Source organism: Polypterus senegalus, chromosome 8 (genome assembly GCF_016835505.1).
Source record: "Polypterus senegalus isolate Bchr_013 chromosome 8, ASM1683550v1, whole genome shotgun sequence".
In the NCBI taxonomy this organism is placed as follows: domain Eukaryota; kingdom Metazoa; phylum Chordata; class Cladistia; order Polypteriformes; family Polypteridae; genus Polypterus; species Polypterus senegalus.
Genome location: NC_053161.1, coordinates 16,993,613 through 17,017,897, shown reverse-complemented (window position 1 = coordinate 17,017,897; position 24,285 = coordinate 16,993,613). Strand labels below are relative to the sequence as shown.

The window sequence follows — 24,285 nt, the reverse complement described above, 5'->3', positions numbered from 1 at the left end:
GAATGCTAGATTTGAATTATTTTTCTAACATGTGGTTTAAAGTGTGTTTTTTTTCTCTTATAACAATTGAAGAATACTTTTACTTCTAAAATATGCACTGGAAATGTTTATAAACCTAAATATAAGTGAGAATTAGAAGAGTAAGCATCATCTGGTTCTTCAGATGTTGGAGTATAGCCAAGAGTATTTCACAGGGCACCAGGTGGCTAATCTTATGAAGTATTTTTGTGGAAAAATCAATAAATTAGACTTGAAATGACTCTTCTCTATTCTACAAATGATGTGACATATGCCTGCCACATAGCAGCTGATAACATTTACCACTCTTTCAAGCAATTATGGTTTAACCAAAAGTGAAGTTCCTAATTACAAATTAAGAAAAAGGCATGTTCTTGTAGAGATGTTTGAAGTTGTTTTAAAACCCTAAATATTAATTTAACAGTTTATAGTAAAGTGTACGTATTTTTCCCAATATGTAACTTAAGAATTATCCAGTAAAATATATATCCTTTACTTTTATGCTGATTTCTTTTTTTATACACTTTGGCCTGTGACCTCATAAATCAATGCTGGTCTATCACTAAGTCAATACTGGTTTAGTTTTCCAGAGCCTAATCCTCAGACATTGTCTGGTTTGAAACGTCATCCAGTTGCTCCAGGAATAAATTGCAACATGTTATATCCTCTACAGAGAAAGCCATCAGTTTCCATATTGAACATTTGAAAAACTGCAGGCAAAGTGAGCAGGAAGAGATTTATACTGAACATATACCTTCATCTGGGAAGTGCTTCTGGACCATTATATCATTACATTACATATAACATTACTGATCCAGCTGTCCTCATTTAAGAGCTTATGTGAAGCATAGTAGTAATAATAATAACTAGAAAAATACTTTGCAGCGGAGAAGTAGTGTGTTAAACAAGTAATGAAAAAGAAAATGGAAACATTTTGAAAATAACTTAACATGATTGTCAATGTAATTGTTTTGTCACTGTTATGAGTGTTGCTGTCATATATATGTATGTATATATATATATATATACACACACAAATATAAACATATATATATACATATACACATACATACATACATATATATATATACATATGTACATATATACACACATACATACACACACACACACACACACACACATATATATATATATACTAGCAAAATACCCGCGCTTCGCAGCGGAGAAGTAGTGTGTTAAAGAAATAATGAAAAAGAAAAGGAAACATTTTGAAAATAACGTAACATGATCGTCAATGTAATTGTTTTGTCACTGTTATGAGTGTTGCTATCATATATATATATATATATATATATTTATATATATATATATATATACATACATACATACACACACACATTATATATACAGTATATATATCTATATCTATATATATATCTAATATCTATATATATATATCTATATATATCTATATCTATATCTCTCTATATATATACACATACATACTGTACATACATGCACACACACACAACCACATTATATATATATATCTATATCTATCTATCTGTATATCTATATATCTATATCTATATATATATATAGCAAAATACCCGTGCTTCGCAGCAGCGAAGTACTGCCTTAAAAGTTTTATTAAGAAGAAAATTAAACCTTTTTAAACTGGGGGAAAATCTACCAATAATTATTTGTCTTTGTATACCACATTGTGAGTTCGGCCCTCCGGTTGTAATATGACCAAGCTGTGCGCTGAGCCTACTCTTGAGCATGCAATGTACAGTTGGCCATGTGAACAGTAATCTTGTTTCAAATCTCACAACTTGGATTGCTGCTGTCATAATCGGTTTGAGTTTCATGGTTTGTTTCAATTACGACAGTATTTGCAGGACTTGTGTTGAAGAGACATTCGGCATCTGTCAAGCGTTGTAAGTATACAACCAGTTTCATGGATAACTTCACATCCAGCTTTTGAGAGTTTAAACATTCATAAACATCAAAGTGTCCACTACTGAAATCGTCACCTGTCTATCTAAGATGTTTAAGAGGCATTGGCGGTTGTCCAAAGGTGTAAAATATTTGGCCATTTCGGTACACTTTAAAGCGACAACCAAACAATTCAGCGGCAGCCATCAACACATGCAGATACATAGGTGAAGGGCTTAAGCATTTCACGCTTATAGTGCTCCTGTGTAGTATAATTATCTCCTGTACCGTCATCAGTCCACACCTTGAACCTGTCCTAGTCATTCAATACATAAGACAAAATGGTTCTCCAGATATCAAGAGTGAGCCTGATATGGCCATGCAATATGTAACAAAGAGAATGGAAAAGATAGGTGCCATCTCCAGGCATGGAAACCACTCGGTAAGTGACAGTTCTTTGATCGATGGTGATCACCTCGATAGACATGTTAATGCGGTTGGAATGATAAAGGAAATAGGTACCTGAACAATATAAAGTAAGTCTAAAATACCTACACAATAACTATAATCGTAATAAATGAATAATAAAACAGCGGAAAAGCCGTGGATTAAATAAAAAGGCTGTAGTTATCAGCAGGGAGACGTGAATCCCGTGGCGAAGCAAGGAAGGGAATGTAGAGATTGGAGCGACAGACGGCCTTATATAGGCAGGCAGCCAACAACGTGGGAGGCGTTGGGATGGGGGACCCAATGCTGCCTCACACGGTGACTGAGCTGCAGGCTATGGACATATATATGTACGTAAGTAGGATTCAGTTAGCGTTGGGAACCCGCGTATCAAATTTCTTGAGGATGGGCCCATAAGTAACAAAGACCGTTAAAAATTTCAATATGGCGGCCGACAGTGGCATCATACCACCGAAATAAGTACCAAATTTCAGCCTTCTACCTACACAGGAATTTGGAGAATTAGTGACATTGGAAAGTTCAATATGGCGGCTGACAGTGGCGTCATACCACCAAAATAAGTATGTACATTGGTTTTCGGTTAGCGCAGGGAAGCCACCTACCAAATTTCATGAAGATGGGGCCATGAATAAGAAAGTTCAACATGGCGGACGTTGTTGACCGTTATGACCGTTATGCTATGCATAATTTGAAATGAAACCTGCTTAACTTTTGTAAGTAAGCTGTAAGGAATGAGCCTGCCAAATTTCAGCCTTCTACCTACACAGGAAGTTGGAGAATTAGTGACGTTTGGAAAATTCAATATGGTGGCCGACAGTGGCGTCATACCACCGAAATAAGTACGTACATCGGTTTTGGTTAGCGCAGGGAAGCAACCTACCAAATTTCGTGAAGATGGGGTCAGCCTTCTACCTACACGGGAAGTTGGAAAATTAGTGACGTTTGAAAGTTCAATATGGCGGCCGACAGTGGCGTCATACCATCGAAATAAGTATGCACATTGGTTTCGCTGAGCGCAGGGAAGCCCCCTACCAAATTTCGTGAAGATGGGGCCATAAATAAGAAAGTTCAACATGGCGGACGTTGTCGACCGTTATCGACCGTTATGACCGTTACGTGTAGAATTTCAAAATGAAACCTGCTTAACTTATGTAAGTAAGCTGTAAGGAATAAGCCTGCCAAATTTCAGCCTTCTACCTACACGGGAAGTGGAAGAATTTGTGATGAGTGAGTGAGTGAGTGAGTGAGTGAGTGAGTGAGTGAGTGAGTGAGGGCTTTGCCTTTTATTAGTATAGACTAGCAAAATACCCGCGCTTCGCAGCGGAGAAGTAGTGTGTTAAAGAAGCAATGAAAAGAAAAGGAAACATTTTGAAAATAACGTAACCTGATTGTCAATGTAATTTTTTTGTCACTGTTGTGAGTGATGAGTGTTGTTGTCATATATATATATATATATATATATATATATATATATATATATATATATATATATACACATATATACATATATATCTACATACATACACACACATATATACACACAAATACATATATATATATACACATACACACACACATATATAAACATATATATACATATACATACATATCTACATATATACACACACAGCTATTTCGTATCAGTGCAATACGCTGTTTGTTAAAACGGTTGACTCCCGCTCTTACGTGCAATAACAAATCAAACCATTCAGTTGTCTTTGCTCATATGTCATTTTAGAGCTGGACGCCTGGCATCTTTTTTTGGCCACAAGTTCGTTTCTGTTTGGTGTGAGGTTCTGTGTTGTGGAGATTCTCAGGATGGATTGCAGGTGCTAATCAGTGAGGCGACTCCTGTGTGCTGGTTTGTTAGTCTTTATCACTGAGAAGAGCTTCTCACACAGATATGTGCTACCAAACATGCACAAGGTTCGAGCCGCATGTAGACGGACTTTTTTTGTTCTTCAAAGTCACCAAAGCGCTGTGCAAACTCAGTGCGCAATAAGTGTTCGGCAAGGCAGCTGAAGCGCTGCATTATGGGATCTGTAGTTTATTGTGTTACCAGCGCTTCATATACCCGGGCCATTAATAGCAATAATACAGTATATAAAATGATCTCGCGGCCGGATATAATTACACGCCGGGCCGGATGTGGCCCGCGGCCCTTGAGTTTGACACATATGGACTGAATAGAACTTGAAAAGATATATTTTTTCAAATGTGATCGCGCAATTCAGATAGAGTTGACGCAAGACTACAGCCTGCATGCCTCAATGAGTCATCCTTCCTCGCTCTTACTTTTTACCGCTCATCTAATGAATACACTGAGTATGGCTTTACCAAAACAATCATTGATGGCGAATAAAGTATCCATTATTCGAGTATGTAGAGCGGGATATATATATATACATATATATATATCCGCGTATCGCAGCGGAGAAGTAGTGTGTTAAAAAGGTAGAAAAGAAAAGGGAACATTTTAAAAATAACGTAACATGACTGTCAATATACAGTATTTGTTTTGTGAGTGTTACTGAGTGTTGCTGTCATCAAGGATTTGATTATCATTATTTCTTTCAATCAGGTTCATATTTGTAGGATGTGTTGTGTTCAAGTTACATTCCGTGTTTGTCAATCGTTGTAAAGATGACAGGTTTCATTCATCGATTCGTTTCTTACTGCATCAATAAACAGCTCGTCTTCTTCTTTATCTCAGACCTGACACACTGCATGCACGGGTTTTTTTACACTGTCTTCCTTTAGCGGGACATTGACTTTTTCCACCGTGTGCTTTGTTTCCACAGTAGCTGCATTTATGAATATGCTTATCAGACGCTTCATATTTTTGCTGCCTTTTCAATTGTGTAATTCGGTTTTGTTCAGCCTTTGGAACTGTTGCTTTTATCTGTGCACTGCGTCAGTTCACGTGAGCCACTCGGTGTACTTGCATCGAAGGTTCCCAGCTGTGCTGGTGCCATCTCGTGCTATGTCCATAGCTTTATTTAATGTTACCTTAGTCCTGGCACTTAAAACTTTCTCTCGCAGTTTCGCTGAGTTTGTGCCAAACACCACGCTGACCATCTCATCTTCCTCTGCATAAGCACAGTCCTTAACCCGTGAATATTTAGTGGAGTTTGCTATTGGATTGCCGCTGACGGACGGCCTTATATGGGCAGGCACTAAATTACAAACGCCAGCGGCAGCCTGTCAATGAACTTAATTTAAAGTGTAGGTTTACATCGTGCTTTGTTTCAAGTAGCAGAACTCATCAATATGGTTGTATATGTCACTCGCTCGCTTCTTATTGTTTCGCTGCCTTCTCAATTATATGTTTTCTTCAGCGCTTTTTTGAGGTCTTCCTGATTTTCTATGTGCTGCGTGATTACGTGGGAGGCGTGATGATGTCACACGAAACTCCGCCCCCACGGCATTGAAGCTCATCTCCATTACAGTAAATGGAGAAAAACTGCTTCCAGTTATGACCATTACGCGTAGAATTTCGATATAAAACCTGCCCAACTTTTGTAAGGAAGCTGTAAGGAATGAACCTGCCAAATTTCAGCCTTCCACCCACACGGGAAGTTGGAGAATTAGTGATGAGTCAGTGAGTGAGTCAGTGAGTGAGTGAGTGAGTGAGGGCTTTGCCTTTTATTAGTATAGATATATATATATATATATATATACCCTTTGGGGTGTGAGCAGCTGTTGCTGGGGGTGCCAGAATCCATCGAGGAAGAAAAATGAAAAACAATATTTGTACAAAATCTTAATTTATCTGTCCATTCGTAAATAATTAAATGGGCATGCTATTTCGTATCAGTGCAATACGCTGCTTGTTAAAACGGATGACTCCCGCTCTTACGTGCACTTAGTGCTGCATGGGTATTATGAACTATCGTATCTGTTCAAGTTCTATTTAAATTTAAAATATAAGTAATTTTTATTTAGTTGACAGAAATATGTTTGGTAGGAATATAAGTTAAATTTAGTCATCATTGCATAAATTTTTCTTCACCATAGAAATTTAAAGACTAAATTCAACTTACATTCCTACCAAAGATATTTCTGTTGACTAAACAGAACCTACTTATATCCAAATAGAACTTGAAAAGATATATTTTTTCGAATCTGATTGCGCATTTTAGATCGACTTGACTTGCACTACATCGGGTCCGCGTGCTATTGTGCTCTCACCTGCCTGCCTCAATAAGTCACCGTCGCTTCGCTCATACTTTTTTACCGTTCATTTAATCATGGCTAGTCGCGAAAAAATAAAAAAATGGAAGGAGGATTACACTGAATATGGCTTTACCAAAACAATTATTGATGGCGAATAAAGTATCCATTATTCATAAAGCTTCAATTGGTGATCTGTTTTTCTGCGTTAACCTCATATTTTTTCATACTTCTCAAACCAAGGGGGTGCGAAATCAGGATTGTCCGTCACAGGGTTTACAAGTGTAAAATGAATCGGGAAGCACTGATATATATGTATGTGTGTGTGTATATATATAATATATGTGTGTGTATATATATATATATATATATATATATATATATTGAAATAGTTTTACTGTCGAATAATGCAAAGAGTACACGGCATGTGTTTCGCCCTAATTCTGGGCTCATCAGACGTACACACTCACTGCACCCCCTCTCCGGAACCGAACCTCGGACATCAGCACTAGAGGTGAAGGCCTCTTGTGTTGCGCCACGGCGTGTGGTTTGTTTATTTGACAGTATGTAGATTTGGGTATATATATATATAGTTGCCTGTGAAGGGCTCCCTGTTTAAATGCGGCTGCCAGTCGTGAACTGGGCCCTTCGTCGCACAGCATTATGATTTTTAATAAGGGAAACAAAATTACAAAAGAAAACCCTTGGATATTGATTTGATAGGAACGGCCTACTCGGAATCACTGTCCGAATCGTAATTATGTGGTGGTGTAGGACCATTTCTGCTTCTGTCTGTTCACAGTCCGTCTCGTTTTCACGACACTGTTGTTTCCTCTCACGATCTCTTCTCAACCTTTCTCCAATCTCGCAGGTTGCTTTGTGGCAATCCAAATAGTAAGGCAATATACACGGAGTAATGGTTATAAAAGGGGGATACATAGGTATCCAGGCACTTTAAAGCATAAATAGGGATCACTTCACTGACATGTGAGCAAGCCATGGTACAACTGTGAGACGCGCAGCACTCGCCGGCTACAACATAACAATAATAATTTCCGGAACGTGCTGTTACATTGTCATTCATTTTACCCACTGTCTTTCTTTCATTCATATGTTTTTTATCTTCGGCAATCTCATTCTCTAACCAGGCCTCAGGAGCTAACCAGCGTAACACTGTTCACTACCCCTTTCAATATTCCGGCACATTGTTGACATCCGTGAGTAACAACAATGTACTAAACTGGAAGGTGGTCTACGCATGCGTGGAATTCGCGGACAAACAAAGATCAAGATCTAAATGAAGATCTCTTTAGTTAATTTAAAGCACAATAATTTGTTTAGTTTGAATGTCTGTGTTTTGAGGTGTGACTAGAGTACTACAGTCTTCATTAGTATAAGCCTGGAGGAGATTCTTAATGCAATGTTTTAGCTGTCTCTGTTACTGCCATCTAGTGCTTCTTCTTCTAATTCATTTGCGGACAAACAAAGATCATGATCCAAATGAAGATTATATATATATAATATATATAAGATAACTCCTGTAGCCACAATAAATGCCTTTATTGAATAGACAAACCAGGGGTGAGCAAGTTCCTTTCTAATGCAGCCACAGCCGCGACACACATAAAAAACATCAATAATATCTCATAAACTTGCAATATTATTTAGGAAAATTGCAACATTTTACTCACCAAAAATTCGGATTATTTGTAAACAAAATACATCCTCCTCTCTTTCCTCAAAAACAGTTCAATTACTCTGTTGTACGGATTATCCGTGCGCTTCATTTCCATCAAAAAGTCCCTTTCTATCGCCATCGAAGCTAATGCTGAAAGTCGAACCTGCCCTGTCGTATTTCTGACATAAGTTTTAATTCACTTTAGGGCTGAAAATGTACGCTCGACAGAAACAGTGTACACGGGAATGGTCACCGCCAAATATACCAATGTGAACAGCTGCCCCATGCTCTCATTCAGATTTTTCTGATGAAGGAAGTCAAGGAGATCAGTGGGAGATTTTCCTGCAAAATCATCCATGGCATACATTACAGTCAGTTCTGTTTTTAGCTGAGACAAATCAAAAACCACTCCGTGGCTCTTGTGTTAAACTGGAGAAGGCTGCATGCGTGAAATTTTTCTTGTATTCCCGAAACTTCTGGGGCTCGAGGAGCATGACAAACATCAGGTTTTCGTGGTCTTGAAATCTGGTCTGTGTCTGGCAAATAATATTGTCCATAATCCTGCCATGGACTTGGCCGTAGTACACGCGAGCACACTCGGAGTACTTGTGGTGTGATCAGTGGCCTCGTAGAGTTCCTAATATTGGCTTCTATCCAATCAATGGGTCTGAATACGGTGACGTTGCCGTATGCCTGCTAGAGGGCCCTACTGACACCAACTTAAAATCTGATTGGTTAAAGCAACAGGTTAATCGACATTTATTCTGTGTTAGAGTTACTGCACAACGGATTGTAAAGGCCTCTCTGCCTGGCAACAAATGATGGCTGAAATGTGATTGGTTAAATGCTTTAATACGAAACATGCCTGGAAGCAGCACAACCATTGGAAAAGCTATGAAAGGAAGCGGACGGACTATTGAATTATTTAATAAGTATTCATGGACAAAATATAATTAACATCAGTTTGTGATTCAGATATTTTACTTATGAATATGCTAAGCCCAGTCCTTGACCGCAAATATTTACCTTATATGGGCAGGCACTCAATTACGTGGGAGGCGTGATGATGCGAGACGCAACTCCACCTCCCACAGCCATCGAGCTGCAATCTATTACAGTATATGGACAAAAAAAGGTTCCAGTTATGACCATTACGCGTATAATTTCAAAATGAAACCTGCCCAACTTTTCTTAATAAGCTGTAAGGAATGAGCCTGCCAAATTTCAGCCTTCTACCTACACGGGAAGTTGGAGAATTAGTGATGAGTGAGTCAGTCAGTCAGTCATTGAGGTCTTTGCCTTTTATTAGTATAGATAACAATATAAGGCACATTATCACTTTAGGGCACTTAAGGTACAGACTCTGACATTGTTTTACATGGTTAAACATCTCCCATTTGCACTGAATGTTTACATTTTGTTGCACTGACATTCATCCAGTCTGAAATTATGTTATGATATATTTATATGGAGTGCAATATGACTGTATTTAGACTACAAAACAAATCCCTTGTTAAAATAAAGATAATTCTGATTTCAATCTTTTTTCTTTTAACTTTTTTTCCACTCATTTTAACGCTTTATTTTTCTTTTTTGAATAACATGAACTGATAAATGGCTGAGAGGTATAATGCACAGTTTTCTACATCCAAGGCAAAACTGTAGAGTAGTACAAGTCATGTTTTTATAATTCTTACTTTTGTTATCAATGTGGTTATCAAAGCTCAGAGTGATCTCTTGATACATGCTGTTCTGCTTGTTTTCCTTATTTGATTTATACAAATCAGGACTTTAGACAGTTATAATTATATGATTGCAAAGACAATCATTTTTCCATCATTTTCATAGGAACAATACATTTTACTTGAAGACTTACTTTGTCAAAAGTCTCAAGTGTTGAGAGGTACCTTAGAATTTGGAGAGCAAAATTGTGTTGTCACCAAATATGATGTACTTGTATGTGAATCCAAAAAAATTTCAGATAATACTGAAGACGTGCTGTTACCAATATGTCTTTATTTTTAAAGAAAATTAGCACTTAAATACAACAAAGACCCAGTAGTTTCCTAATTCTGTTTTTCTCTAAACAAGTCAATTCAAGACAAACTGCTATGTGATGACAATCTTATCATTTGTTTTCTACTATGTATTTCTGAAAAGCATGGCAGCATAGTGGTTAGTGCTACTGCTATATATGTCTGTCATCCTAGGTTTGAATTCTGTCCCCAGTTATGTAGTGTGTGCATGACCTTCACATGTCATATGGGGCAGTTGGATTGCATTTTTGTAAACAGAATTTTTTAAAGAAAATGTAATGTTTCATTCTCACTTACACATCTTTTTTTCACTCTCCTCTTTAAGAGATCCGAGCCCAACTAGTGGAACAGCAAAAATGTATGGAGCAGCAGACAGAGATGAGAGTTCAGCTTCTGCAGGACCTGCAAGATTTCTTCCGTAAAAAGTCAGAAATTGAAATGGAATATTCACGAAATCTGGAGAAGCTGGCTGAAAGGTTCATGGCCAAGACTCGGAGCACTAAAGACCATCAGCAATATAAGTGAGTTTGAAAACTAATCTTTTTATTTAGTTGTCATTTAAAATGTAATGGATGGAAAACATAAACATTCTAAAAGAAAAACAATGGTGAACTGTACTATCTGCTATGGGTTCTATGCAGTTCAAAAGAGGATTTTATTTCAGATTAATTTTTCGTCTGAAATTATTTATTTTAATTGCAGCAGTTAGTAGGGGTGGAAGTTTCTTCTGTCTGCAAAATACAATATGATCAGAATTTTGGTGACACAATACAATTTTATATGCAGTATTTTGATTCCATTGTTCAATATGTTGCAAATCATTATTTCCATTTTTATTTAACTAAATTTAAATTTCAAATCCTTTCTCTGTAGGCAAGAATGTGAATCGTTGATAATAGAAGTATTGAATTAATCCATTCCCACTTAATTTGTGAAACTAATCTCAGGGATATCCACAATCTCAACAGTGTTTTTGGGCATGGTCAGTTATAGTATATAACACTTTGGCATGCTTATAAAACTGTATTTTTGTTGAGTGCTTTTGAGATAAGCACTTTGTAATATTAGCTCTGCAAGCACCAAACAAGATTGTTTCATAATTAAATTATGTCATTGATGTTTATAGTATATACTGAAAATGTCCATTGTATGTATGTTGATATTAAAATTATTATGTTTTCATACATGAACTAAGCTTGTTGGGCACTGATAAAAGTTTTCATGTTAATTAACCATGGGGCAGAATCATCATGTAACTTTTAGTATCCTCTTTTTTTAATGTTTTGAAGACATTACTTTTTTTTTTTTACTTTTGTTTATTGAGTTTTATTGTAGCTCAGGTAATGTTCACACATTATAGAGATTCACTTTGGCTAATCAGGATGAGACAAACAAAGCATTTTCAGGGTCTGTGTGCCCACTTTTGAGTGTAATGAGGGAATTCAAGTGAGATTTCTTGCCTGACAGTGCTAAGGTTACTAGCTTGTCATCTATGTGAATGAAGAAGCTATGTACATATGATGTAGTGCTGGGCGGTATACCGGTTCATACCAAAAACCGTTTTTTATTTTTTTTTGTGATATGGATTTTTCTTATACCGCAACACCGGTTTAAATTGCCTAAACGACATTCGGAACGTGGCGCAGCGGGAAACTGTTCAAGTGGGGACCTTTTTCACTGCTACACCGCTAAACACAGATTTGTTGCACTAGGACTCTTTTTCACTGCTACATCACCAAATAGTGGGCAGTAGCATAGGTGTGCTGCGCAGTGAAAATGGACAGAGAGCATTCTGAAACTGAACTAAAAGTAAAGTTGAACATGATGAACAGAAGAACTTTTGCCGAAAAAAAGGAGTCACGTTCGTCGCCTGGAGATAACTTTAGTTTTAAAAGGTCAGATAGATAGATAGATAGATAGATAGATAGATAGATAGATAGATAGATAGATAGATAGATAGATAGATACTTTATTAATCCCAAGGGGAAATTCACATAATCCAGCAGCAGTATACTGATACAAAGAAACAATATTAAATTAAATAGTAATAAAAATCAAAAAAATTAAAATAAAATTAATGTTAGCATTTACTCCCCCGGGTGAAATTGAAGAGTCGCATAGTGTGGGGGAGGAACGATCTCCTCAGTCTGTCAGTGGAGCAGGACAGTGACAAAAGTCTGTCACTGAAGCTACTCCTCTGTCTGGAGATGACACTGTTCAGTGGATGCAGTGGATTCTTCATGATTGACAGGAGTTTGCTTAGTGCCCGTCGCTCTGCCACAGATGTTAAACTGTCCAACTTTAATCCTACAATAGAGCCTGCCTTCTTAACAAGTTTGTCCAGGCGTAAGGCGTCTTTCATCTTTATGCTGCCACCCCAGCACACCACCGCGTAGAAGAGGGCACTCGCCACAACCGTCTGGTAGAACATCTGCAGCATCTTACTGCAGATGGATATATATATATATATATATATATATATATATATATATATATATATATATATATGTAAATACTGTTTCTATACTACTGGATAATACTACAAGCCAAGTTGTACTTGTTTTATTTGTTTTCAATACAGTGTAATGTACCTGGATACTGTGTAATAGTGTGACGACATGTTGACTTTATTCTCGTAATTTGTCATTAAAGTAGACCTTACTAAACTTCATTGTAAAATGAATATCTAATTTACTAGATTTTCTCAAACCCTGTCATAAGTTATATAGCACATTAAATGCTTTGTGTTAAGTGATTCTCAAACTGACTTCTTCTTGCACTAAGAGTAGGCGCCGGCAGCAATCGCCACACGGAATACATTAATTTCATGATATTCCTGCTCCCTGAACATTTAGAATGCTAAGATAAATACTTGATATAATTTTCATGGTAAAATGCATTAAAGCATACATTAATCATATGGGGGCACGGCGGCGTGCCTGCCTTGCATTTGCATGTTTTTCTGGTGGGTTTACTCGCCGTGCTTCAGTTTCCTTTCAAAGTCACGTAGGATGTGGGGTTTTGTTGTGCTATATTGACCCTGCTAGTATATGTTTTGCTTGTATTCATCCTGCGATGTGCTGGCGACTCGTTCAGAGATGGGCGCAACTCTGAATGGATGGCATAATTAAACATGTATAACAAAGATATTTTTAAAGTTCTGAACACTCCGTGGGCTAAGTTTATAACTAGTTTTAATTTCACAAAGACGTTTATTGTGTGGTGATTGGTTATGTGTTGAAAGGAAAAGGAAGGAAGGAAAAAGGAACCGGGATTTTGGTACATCAGATAGAGACAGCATGCATGCATGCAATAAAGATAGCCCGCTGAGAAGAACATGCATTGAATTCTGTGTTTGTGTCTCCGACCAGCAGATCAGAAACCCAACATTTGCACAATATTTAAGTTAAACCTGTGCAATACCTATTCATACATCCAGTTTTTTGGAGCCTCGTCACACCTGCCATAAAGTTCTCTACACTGAACATACACCTGGGGACCCCTTACTGCAAGAGAGCAGCACTACCGCCTCACTACTGTGCCTGTGTAATACCTGCTTTAATGCATTTCATCATGTAAATGATATCAAGTATTTATCTTAGCATTCTAAATTTTCAGAAAGCAGGAATATCATGAAGTCAGTTTAAGAAGCGTAGTGATTAACCACTGGGTTGGGGAACATAACACAAAGCATTTAATGTGCTGAATTAATTTATGATGGGGTAAATTAAGCAATTGATTAAACATTGATTTTAGGAAGAAGTTTAGTTTACGACATTCTACTTTAATTATGAAGTAAACTATGAGAATAAAGTGGAAATGTCGACTTTAATCTCAACATAAACGGCGAGAATAAAGTGGAAATGTTGACTTTGTTCTCGACATATAGTTTGTTTTTTTCTTCCCAGTATAGCTTAGCTTGAAGCAAGGTCCATATTAATACAGTTTGCCTGTCAATCAATCAATCAATCAACATTTATTTATATAGCACATATTCATACAAAAAAAATGTAGCTCAAAGTGCTTTACAAAATGAATAGAGAAATAGAAGACACAATAAAAGATAAACATAAGTCAACATTAATTAACATAGAATAAGAGTAAGGTCCGATGGCCAGGGTGGACAGAAAAAACAAAAAAAAAAAAACTCCAAAGGCTGGAGAAAAAAATAAAATCTGTAGGGGTTGATGGTTCAGTTGGTAAAGATGTCATCACCAAGTTGCACTTGTTTTATTTTAATTTGTTGAATACTGTGTAATTCACCTGGGCTTGAAGTCTTGACGTAATAGTGCAACTATCAGTAATAATACTATTATTTATTTTATTGTTATTATTTATTAGTTTAAATATTATGCAGTTTAATGATGATAAAGTTGTTTAAAATGTCACTTTAACGTGTCAGTGGACAGAGATTGTTAACATTAACAGAAAGTGTAGTTAGTTTACAAAAAATATTTACTATTTATTCCTTTTCTAAGACATATTCGGTGCAATAGAATTTTTGACAAGCACTTCTGGATATTTTACTAAGTCTAAATGCCTCATTGTATGGTTTAAAATATGTTGTCAAAATTATAGTTTGTTTTTGGAAAATTTGTTCAATAAAAAGGTTATATATTTTGACTGCATCTGTCATGCAATGTGATACCTTCTCCATTAGTGCCACCCCCTTAAAAACTATCACTTTATGGGGCAATTCAAAACTGTATTAATACTTGTGCGCACATTAAAATGTCTTTTTTTTGTACAATGTACAATACTCTTGACAATGGAATGGGTTATTCTTAGCCAGTAATTGCAGTGGAAAATGTGGTTAACATCCACTCATGCATGGGTAAAAAAATACCATTGAATAACATGAAACCGGGATAATTTAGAAAAATACCGTGATATAGAATTTTGGTCATACCGCCCACCCCCAATATGATGTAAGAATCAATAAAATACTTTACATTCTTTGTATCTGTATTTCCATAGATAATGCAACCCCCAACCCCCAAAATACTTGCCTTCAGTATACTGATGACATATAGTGATAAAAATAGTGTCACACTATAATATATCAATATTTTTCAATTTCCCTTACTCTACCATGTAGTCAGAGTCATTTAATTATCCCTGGTGTCCAGTAAAACTATTTACTTTTTTTATAATTTTAGAAAGAAGTATTTTTATTGGGGATGTTCTAAAAGTGCTACCTAATTTTGCTTTGAAGTGGTTTTATTTATTTGTATTTGTTTTATTGTTTTTTCCTTCCTGATCTTAAGGGAAAATCAAATGTTTGGTGGGATTTTAAGGAAGAAAGGGAAGTTGAGGTTGAGGGAAGAAAGATGTTTAAAATTCTTTGCATTCTGAATCTATTGTGAATGTGCAAAAAAAAAAAAATAAGACAGCAACTGTGACACAGAATTTCAAGACAGTATGTGAGACCTTTAAATGGGTGACACTTGTATTGCCTATGTGAGAAATGGATGGATCAAAGCACCACAAATAGATTTGTATGTCAGCATTTAAGTTTGATGATTTGCTTCACCATATCAAACCATTCACCAAACATCAAAGCACGCAGATTAATCCTGTTGGAGCTGCATGCCTGCCTTAACATGTTAATAGTAAACTACGATGTTGACGTCACGTACCAAAATTTGAACATATATGCCACCTATATTTTTGCTGGTACTGCAACTCACATGTTTTGCGTTAACTTCTGACGAGGTGCTCAGAGGACATGTCAAAAGCATGCATGTAAGCGTTCCAAACATGAAGAATAAACAGGCCCTAAATCTCCTTTTGCTTAAATGGAAGAGGCTCAACTTCTTTAATCTTTACTCATAAGTTACACCCTGCAGTCCTGGAATGAGCCTAGTTGTTCTTTTCTGGACTTTTTCTAATGCACTTTTTTTGTATCTTGAGACCAAAACTGTATGAAGTACAGTACTGAACTTTCAACTTCAGACCTCCTATTGTGTAGTCATATCTCACATGTGCAATACCTCACATTTACTTACAATAACTTTCTTCTGCCACAAATCTTGTTCACATTACTGCAAAGAAGCGCATTTTATTTATCACTTAGTATTTATTCCCTGTATCTTTAAGTGCTCCGACAGTCTTTGTGTTCTTTGGATAGATCCCTTAGAGATGGGGCCAACCTCACACCAGTGCTGCTAAGATCTCCCTCTGCCTTTATATTGAGGTGAGAAGGAGAATCCCAGCAGTGGTTCATCAAGTTTGTTTTAGCCTTTGAATTGAGACTATTGTCTTTTTTAATCTTTTGGTTTTGTGGGTTTGCACTCCTGAAATTGGGTTTATGATTTTGGTATACATGTGGGACTTGTTTGCTTTGGACTATTTTTTATGCAGATCCTAAAGAGACTTTGTTTGAGCTATCCCAGGATAACACTTTATAGTTACCCTCTCTATTTCCATATATTTGTATATTTCTGAAACATTTGTGATATTTTAAACTTTCAAAGTCAGCTGCACATTTTTGGCCTTGTGTAGGTCAAAACCTACAGGTAGGAGTTGAGGACTGGCTGCCTGAAGTAAGGCCGTAAATGAGTATTTTCTCTATGTGTCAATGCCTTGGTTATGTTCCATGTGTTTTGTGGATGGTGCCCCAGGAGGCATGGCCACCTGCTGATCACCTCTAGGAACTGCCCTCTACCTCATAAATCCAGAGGGTCTCCCATAGGTCCTGGCAGTTCATTGTGGAATGGGTAGAAATTGTGTTTTGCATTACCTTGTGCCTTTTTGCGAATTTCTTGACTTTTGAACCTGCGTTGTTTTTGATTTTATTTCTGGATTCTGTATTGGGACTGTGTTTACCTTGGATTGTGTTGCATTTTCAGGCAATTCCTATTTGTGCTCCTCAGAGCTTCTTCTGCTTACTCAGTATTTTGTTAAAAAATAAATCCTTTATTTTTTAAAGTTCTTGAATTTGCTCTGTTTTCTAGCCCGGGTTTGGCGATATTCTGTAGTGGGAATTTTTGAAGATGCTTTCTGGAACTGTTTGGGAATTGCGTGCCTTGAGACCCCTAGTTTATAACACCTTTCACCATTTTTGCCATGTTCACATCTCCCTATCGCAACAATCCTCCAGGAGAAAAGTGGAAAGGCTTTAAATTACAGCAGGTAATGACTTTGAACCAGAGAATACAGTAGGTTCTTCTGCAGAACTATTTGTGCGGGACAGATACAGCCCCTAGACGGATTATTTCCATCTATTCATGCATTTTTAGAAGCAGCTTAATTTACTGTTTGATTATCCAAGCTGCAATAATAAAGCAGGATTCAACACTGGATGGAGTGCTAGTCTATCATGGAACACACTCAAGCTTATGCTCTCACGTTCTTGCTTACAGACAGACAACTTATGTCTCACACTACCTGACTTTTTCTATACTGTAATTTTTAGTTGTAGACTTCATTTGCAAAATCTTAAAAAACCACAATATATTGCAATGCATGCTCATTACCATTTGTCTGCTACAAGTAAACAGTGTTTTAGACTGTGGTGATGAATGAGAGACTCATTGAACATTTAATTTCTGTTTATTTTCAGGCAGTGTTTCACTCCTTATTCTGGTCTACGTTCATTGTTCAGTGTTCATCAAAATGTAACTTTATTGTGCTTTTGTTCTACCATAGTAAATTTAGAATCATGACAAAAAGCTGTCAAGAAAAATACCTTCTCCCCATTCCTTCTCATATTATTTGGCACCTTTTGAAATAACGAAATTAAGCAACTGCAGTCTTAAAATTTGACATACTATACAACTAGAAGTCATTCGCATTTATGGCATAACATTCACCAATATTTCTTAACCTGCGTGTCTTTCCTATAATGAAGTAAAACCAGGGTATAACACAGGAAGAGCATGCATCCTCTTCACAGACAGTGACTGGAACAAAATACCGAAATCAGAAGCAGTGAGACACCAAAATTAAGTATGACAGCTTAAGATAAGCTAGTATTTTTTCATATGTGCATTGAGTTTAGTACTGACTACCTGCAGAGTTAATTCCTGTTAAATGGTTGTCAACACACAATGGAGTAGTTTCTTTGGGAATAATTTGACCATTGCACAGTGATAGTGACGTTGCTTTAAAAGGTGAATTCACTTTAATGAGGCAAGTGCTGGAGGAAGCAGGGAGATGTTGTGGCAATGAAAGGTCACACAACAGATTTCCACTTTGATGCTTTATAATGGGCTCATCTTCATGAAAATAAATATACTTAACTCTTGACTTTCCTTACATCTTTTAAGTCTCTTACTACAAAATCTCAAGATAACAATAACTCATGGATTAGTACAATTCCATTTAAAAAAATTTACAATATTCAGACCAAATAGTAAAGAAAACTGAAGCCAGCAGAAGAAGCTTTGCATAGTTTGTACAGCCTATACGTTTGGTGTTATTCATTTAAAATTATTTCTGTGTCTGTTTTCTTTATTTATTCCAAATTGTATCTGTCTGGATGAACAGTCTGCCAGTCATTCTCTAATCCACTTAGACCTGACCAGGGTTGCGGGAGTCTGCTGGAACCTATCCCAGCTAGCATACAGCACAAGAAAGGAAACAAACCTGCCAGTCCATCACTGGGCAAACATACACACACAAAGCACACACTAGGGCCAGTTTAGAATCACCAATTCACCTAACCTGCATGTTTTTGGACATTGGGAGGAAACTTGATTAAGCCGTCAGAAATTATTGCAAAAACCTCTAACTTCTATCAGCCTTAGGAATTAAGATGATGGGGCTGTTCTCTATCACTCCTAGTACTTAATTTCAAATCTCACTTCTGCCCTCTTTGCCTCTGGAAGTCTATATGGGCGTTCTTGGCAAATATTCATGTTCAGTAATAATGTCATGCTCTACCACAAAGGTCCGTCTGGGTTTCTCTCTCACCACATACGGGACAGACAGGATGACTGATTCTAGCTCCCATCGCTGTTGGGGATATTTTTCTGAGCGAAGAGTGAATGGGGCTGTCCAGTACATTATAAATCCATTTGCTCAGACGACAATTGGGTTTTTTACCATGCAGTCTACGAGTCCCTACGCCTTGCCAATGTGTCAATAATTTTGAATTTGAGTTGTGTACAGGGGCCATAACATGATCTCCCAGGTGGAATTCCCGAAGAGCTGTGCAGTGGTCATAATAATGGGCCTGTGCTCCTTGTGCCTTGCTCATATGTTCCTTTAGAGTTTTACTGAATCTCGTAATTGTGTGGTATACTCCGGGATATTGCTAGAAGGAGGTTTTCATCCCAGCCTTCCTTTAAGATATCCAGTATGCCCCAGAGTTGTCGCCCATATAGTAACTCAAACAGGGAGAAGCTTGTGGAGGCCTGGGAAACTTCCCGGTAGGCAAATAACATGAGGGGAAGTAACTGGTCCCAGTTTCTTCCATTCTCACTGACTACCTTAGTAGCATCTGATTGAGGGTCTTATTAAACCTCTCCAGTAAACCATTGGTTTGAGGGTGACATACTGAGGTATTTAAGTGGTTTATTTTGACTAACTTGGCCACTTCCCTGAACATCTCTCAGGTAAGTGTGTCCACTGGTCTGTCAAGACTTCTTTATAGCACTTTTATAGTGGGTTGACAGGAAGGAGTGTGTTTAAGGACTGGAACCAGAAGTGGGGTCTGGCGGGATTTCTTTCTGAGGTTCTGCAGAGGAGAACAGAGAGAATGTGTTAGTGTGCATCACCATTGTAAGAATGCACTGTTGCCCCGTGAAACCCAAAAGACAGCCGTAGACACGGTAAAAGCAATAAGAAGTTCTTTTTAATCACTCTTCTTTCTTCAAAGTGCCTTTTAAGCATCACAGCCACCATACACAAATAAACCAATAACAAATAGTACAATTTTCTCCTCCTCACCTCCCAGACAGCTCTGTCAACTACCTCCCAACTCCGGCTCGCTTGCTGGGTCGCCACCAGTCCTTTATATAGTTCTTGATCCAGAAGTGCTCCTACTCTTCCTCCTACGTGACTTGCCAGCACTTCCGGGTCAGATGGAGAATTCCAAGACTTTAATCAGCCCGGAAGTACTGTGGGGCTTCTGTCCTCCGGGCTGTAAGGGAAGCATGACTCCCCAGGTCCTTTAATGGCTCCCCCTGGCAGCACCCACGGCACCCAACAGGGCTGAGAAACTGGACTCCAAGTCTCAGGATGCCCTGTGGGAATCTGGGGCACTGCTACACTCCAGGGGAGCTGCCATCTAGCGTATTGTGAGAGGCAGTGTCCTGAAAAAGCTGCCTTCCCCCACCCTTCCACTTCAAGGGCATCCCGGCTGGGTTGAGCTGCTGGCTGTCCATCACACCACCCACTGGTCTGGTGCACTTATAAGTGTACATTTATTTAAGCCCATCGACTGCTTCCCATGCGCATGTGTGTGACAATTGCCAGTTCAAAAGTTTTTTCATCATAACTCGCACATTGATCACTTCCTTATCTAATACAAAGTAGCAATGCCACACTTAACACAACCTCTGGAACACATGTAGTCATCATTGTCATCTATCCGCGCAGCAATTATTTTTGAAAACAAATTACAGATAGTCTACTCCTTAAAGGAGCTGCAAGGGCAGTTTCTGCAGCAGAACAAGATGCAAATTAAAGAAATTTGTTCTGGAATATAGGTATAGTAGATCATAACATTATATTGTATATTGAGTTTCTTTGTACATAAACAGCATATTAAAATTAAAGTCAAATTATTTTTAGAGTATCACTGTAGTGATATTTCTTAAAAAGTAATTTTTGGAACATATAAGAAATCTAGCCGCCAACAAAATTTATGTTTTACCCCTAAATCAAAAAGCAAATTGGTCTTTAGTCAGTTTCTCTTTTTACACAAATAATACAGTATTTAAGAATTAACAGGCAATTTTGTATTAATCTGTATCCAGTGATGTTTTATCTTAAATAAGAAGCTACCTTACATTCCAATATCAATATATAACCACAGTGGATCATCCTTTAAGGTTGCCTGAAATTGACTGAGAAATTAGTCCTCATGGAAAACAATGACTAATGCTGCATTCTTTCATTGTTGAAAATAAACTCATACTATCTTAAATTATTAATCCTCCAGATCCCTTTCTCTTTAACAAAACCACAGTCAAACCGTATGAAAAATATTTTGCTGCCTTTTTCACAGAATCAAATACTCATTGTTTGATCTCTATTGCCTGGTCTATTTAGTAAACTTAATATCTCACTATTGTTGTTGGAGCATCTAGAAGAGATTTTATCTCTGGATGCCAGCAAAGGATTTTGGTAAAGTTGAATGAGACTACATATCTGCCACATTATTTAGGCTTGGGTTTGAGTTAAAGTAACTTCAGGGTTAACGTTACTGTTCAGAAGTTCAATAAGCTGAACGTTATAAATAATACAAACTTGAAACATTTTTTGTTTGTAAATCATGGTGTGAAAATACTATACTAAACAGGCCATTTTTAGAATTCCCATTGACTCATAGTTAGGTTGTTTGCTTAAAAGTTTGGGGGATTAGTGAAATTAAGAAGGGAAGCTCAGAACAATAAGGTCTCTTGTACATAGAACAATGCTGCTCTATATTTTTGACCCAGACTCTTCACTTTTAACATATGTTACACATTATGGATAATTTCCAGTAGAGTTCTGGGTTCAATGTAAACTTATGTAAAAGTATATTATTCCCTGTTTTGTCACTCCACATTTGATCTGTATTTTAATTGTGTCACATAAGTGTGTATATTTAGACATTGCTAGTATGCAAAATTTCAAAACACAACTTTTCCATTGGTCCAGTGTGCCTGTTATATGTGGTAAAAATCTGTGAAAAGAAAAGAAATACTTTTCAAATTTTCTCCAATGTTAACATTTCTTGTTTATGTAGCAAATCCTTCTTTTATGACGTTAGTTCCAACCATCATTTTGATTAATTTAGAATGAGGAAAAGCTCAGCTTCAAAAGTTGGCTGCTACCTAGATTATAAATGTTCGATTTCTGAAAGGTTTCTGTAGCAAATCAAAGATTTCCAAAATCTATATTAGTAGAGCTTATTGTGAAATGTGACACTGGTATCTCTCCCTCTCTTGTTCCCTAACCAGAGTCGGTAATTGTTTTGAAATTTGTGCAGCTAAACTTAGTGCAAATATGTTACTGACTAACTAACTAATAGTAGTCTTCAGCCTGATTAGGCACAGAAATTAAAAGATTGGTTTAAAGTTCGAAAATAAGATTAAATGTTCCAAAATGCATCACAAAGGGATAAGCTCTGGCTTGTAACCAAAAGACAAAGAGGATTATTTGTAATTGAAAAGTATTAATTTATAAACAAAAAGGAGACGAAAAGGCAGTCCTAAAGTGAACAAGTTCCAATGCACTAATCTATAATCAGAATCCAGAGATATTAGAAAAAATGATAGCAAACCAATTAAAAGCAGATGAATACCCATACTTACAAATTCTACTACATCTACTCTATTTATATAAAATCCTAAGCCTAAAAGTGCAACAGTGACGTTGTTGGTTATTATTTTAAAACCTACACATATATGTTTGGTATGATTCTTTTCAGAATTTATCGAATTAGAGTTTTAAATTAAAAACTAAAAAATATCAAGAACTCACTGTGGTATAGCAGGTCTGCAGCTTTTTTTTTTTTAAATCGTTAGCCGTGTCCATCTCTGTGGGCACGATTGCACGACCACAGGGAGTTGATGAGGTAATTGGGGTGACTCACACCTGCATGTGTGGGTGCGATCGTTCTACATTGCCTCATCGGCTTCCTTGCAGCGTGTGATTAAGGCGCTGCACCCACGGAGACATATATGGCTGGTACATGGGGAGAGTAAGGAAAAACAAACCTGAAAGGCAGTGAAGGGCAGATGATCCAAACATCTGGATGGAGAAGGCAGCACAAGCTGGGGCTCCGTGAGGGAGCGCAGGCTATGGTGCTCTAGGGGCTGCTTCGCCTCACTGAATAATTGAGTAGAGTGGGGCAAGCAGAACTAAAGACCACCCAATGGATCCAAGGGGTGACCAAGTGAGCACCAAGACGAGGGGTGAACCGACCTCGGACGGTCTGGCTGCGCAATGTGGAGGCAACCAAGACGGTTGAAAAGAGTTTGCGGCTGCTGAGTCTCCGCCGGCTCCTCGAGGGATGGGTGAGACGGGGAGACAGAAGGAGGTGGGCTGAGATCGTGTGAACAGCGAGACTGCATTTTAACCTCTATTTTAGTGGATTTATTTATTATGGATTTTATCCCCACTTTTCACTGGTTTTATGGATTTATGTGTATACTTTTTTTTTTTGTTGAGAACACTGCACCGTGCACACTTTTGGTTTTCTTTTGACTGTTTTTAATAAAAGCACTCAAGCACTTTCCACCCTCCTCTGGCTTCAGTGAGATTCGTCCTCATTTGTCAGCTCATCTCGGTCATAACTATCGATGGTGTTGGTTCAACAGATCCCCAGGGAGGTGGGGAACAGGGAGTCTGGAGGAGACCTCACGTCACGTGAGACAAGAATTTGTGCCAAGAGATTTAACCACACCCAGAGCCGGAAATAAAAGACAAAGAGTAGAACAGCTGCTGTATAGACTTTTAAATGTTCGAAGCGCTGTGCATGATGCAGCTGATCGAGCAAAGAGGAAGTAAAAAAAAAACTATTCATTTCCCATTGTATCACCATTTAAGAGGGGGTTTCAGAAGAGTGACCGTATCTCCTTGGGGTGCATTCAGCCCCCCTCTTCACAACGCGAGTGGCAGAGACACGAAATGGCTGGCGAGCAAAGCAAGCAGGGGGGAAACCCCTAGTAATTTCAATAAAATTATGCTAAGGCCTCATCCCAGGCTGAATATACAGCCAGGGAAGAGGGGTCAGCAGCAGTGATTTCATGGTGGCCTCCCTTGTGAAAAACCACCCACATAACACACGGAATGGAGGCAAATTTAAAAACACAGAACCTAATTACCAATATAAAAAAATACATAATAGTAATATGC

The 24,285-nt window shown here is 37.6% G+C and overlaps 1 protein-coding gene across 1 annotated transcript in view; it reads left to right on the top strand.

Moving 5' to 3' along the window:
* The window catches only part of srgap1a (SLIT-ROBO Rho GTPase activating protein 1a), a 250,898-nt gene that overhangs the window by 95,747 nt on the left and 130,866 nt on the right, over positions 1–24,285 (top strand). Inside the window, exon 2 of the mRNA XM_039760840.1 lies at positions 10,598–10,793. Within this exon, the coding sequence (XP_039616774.1) occupies positions 10,598–10,793 (196 nt within the window). The remainder of the gene's footprint in view (positions 1–10,597; positions 10,794–24,285) is intronic.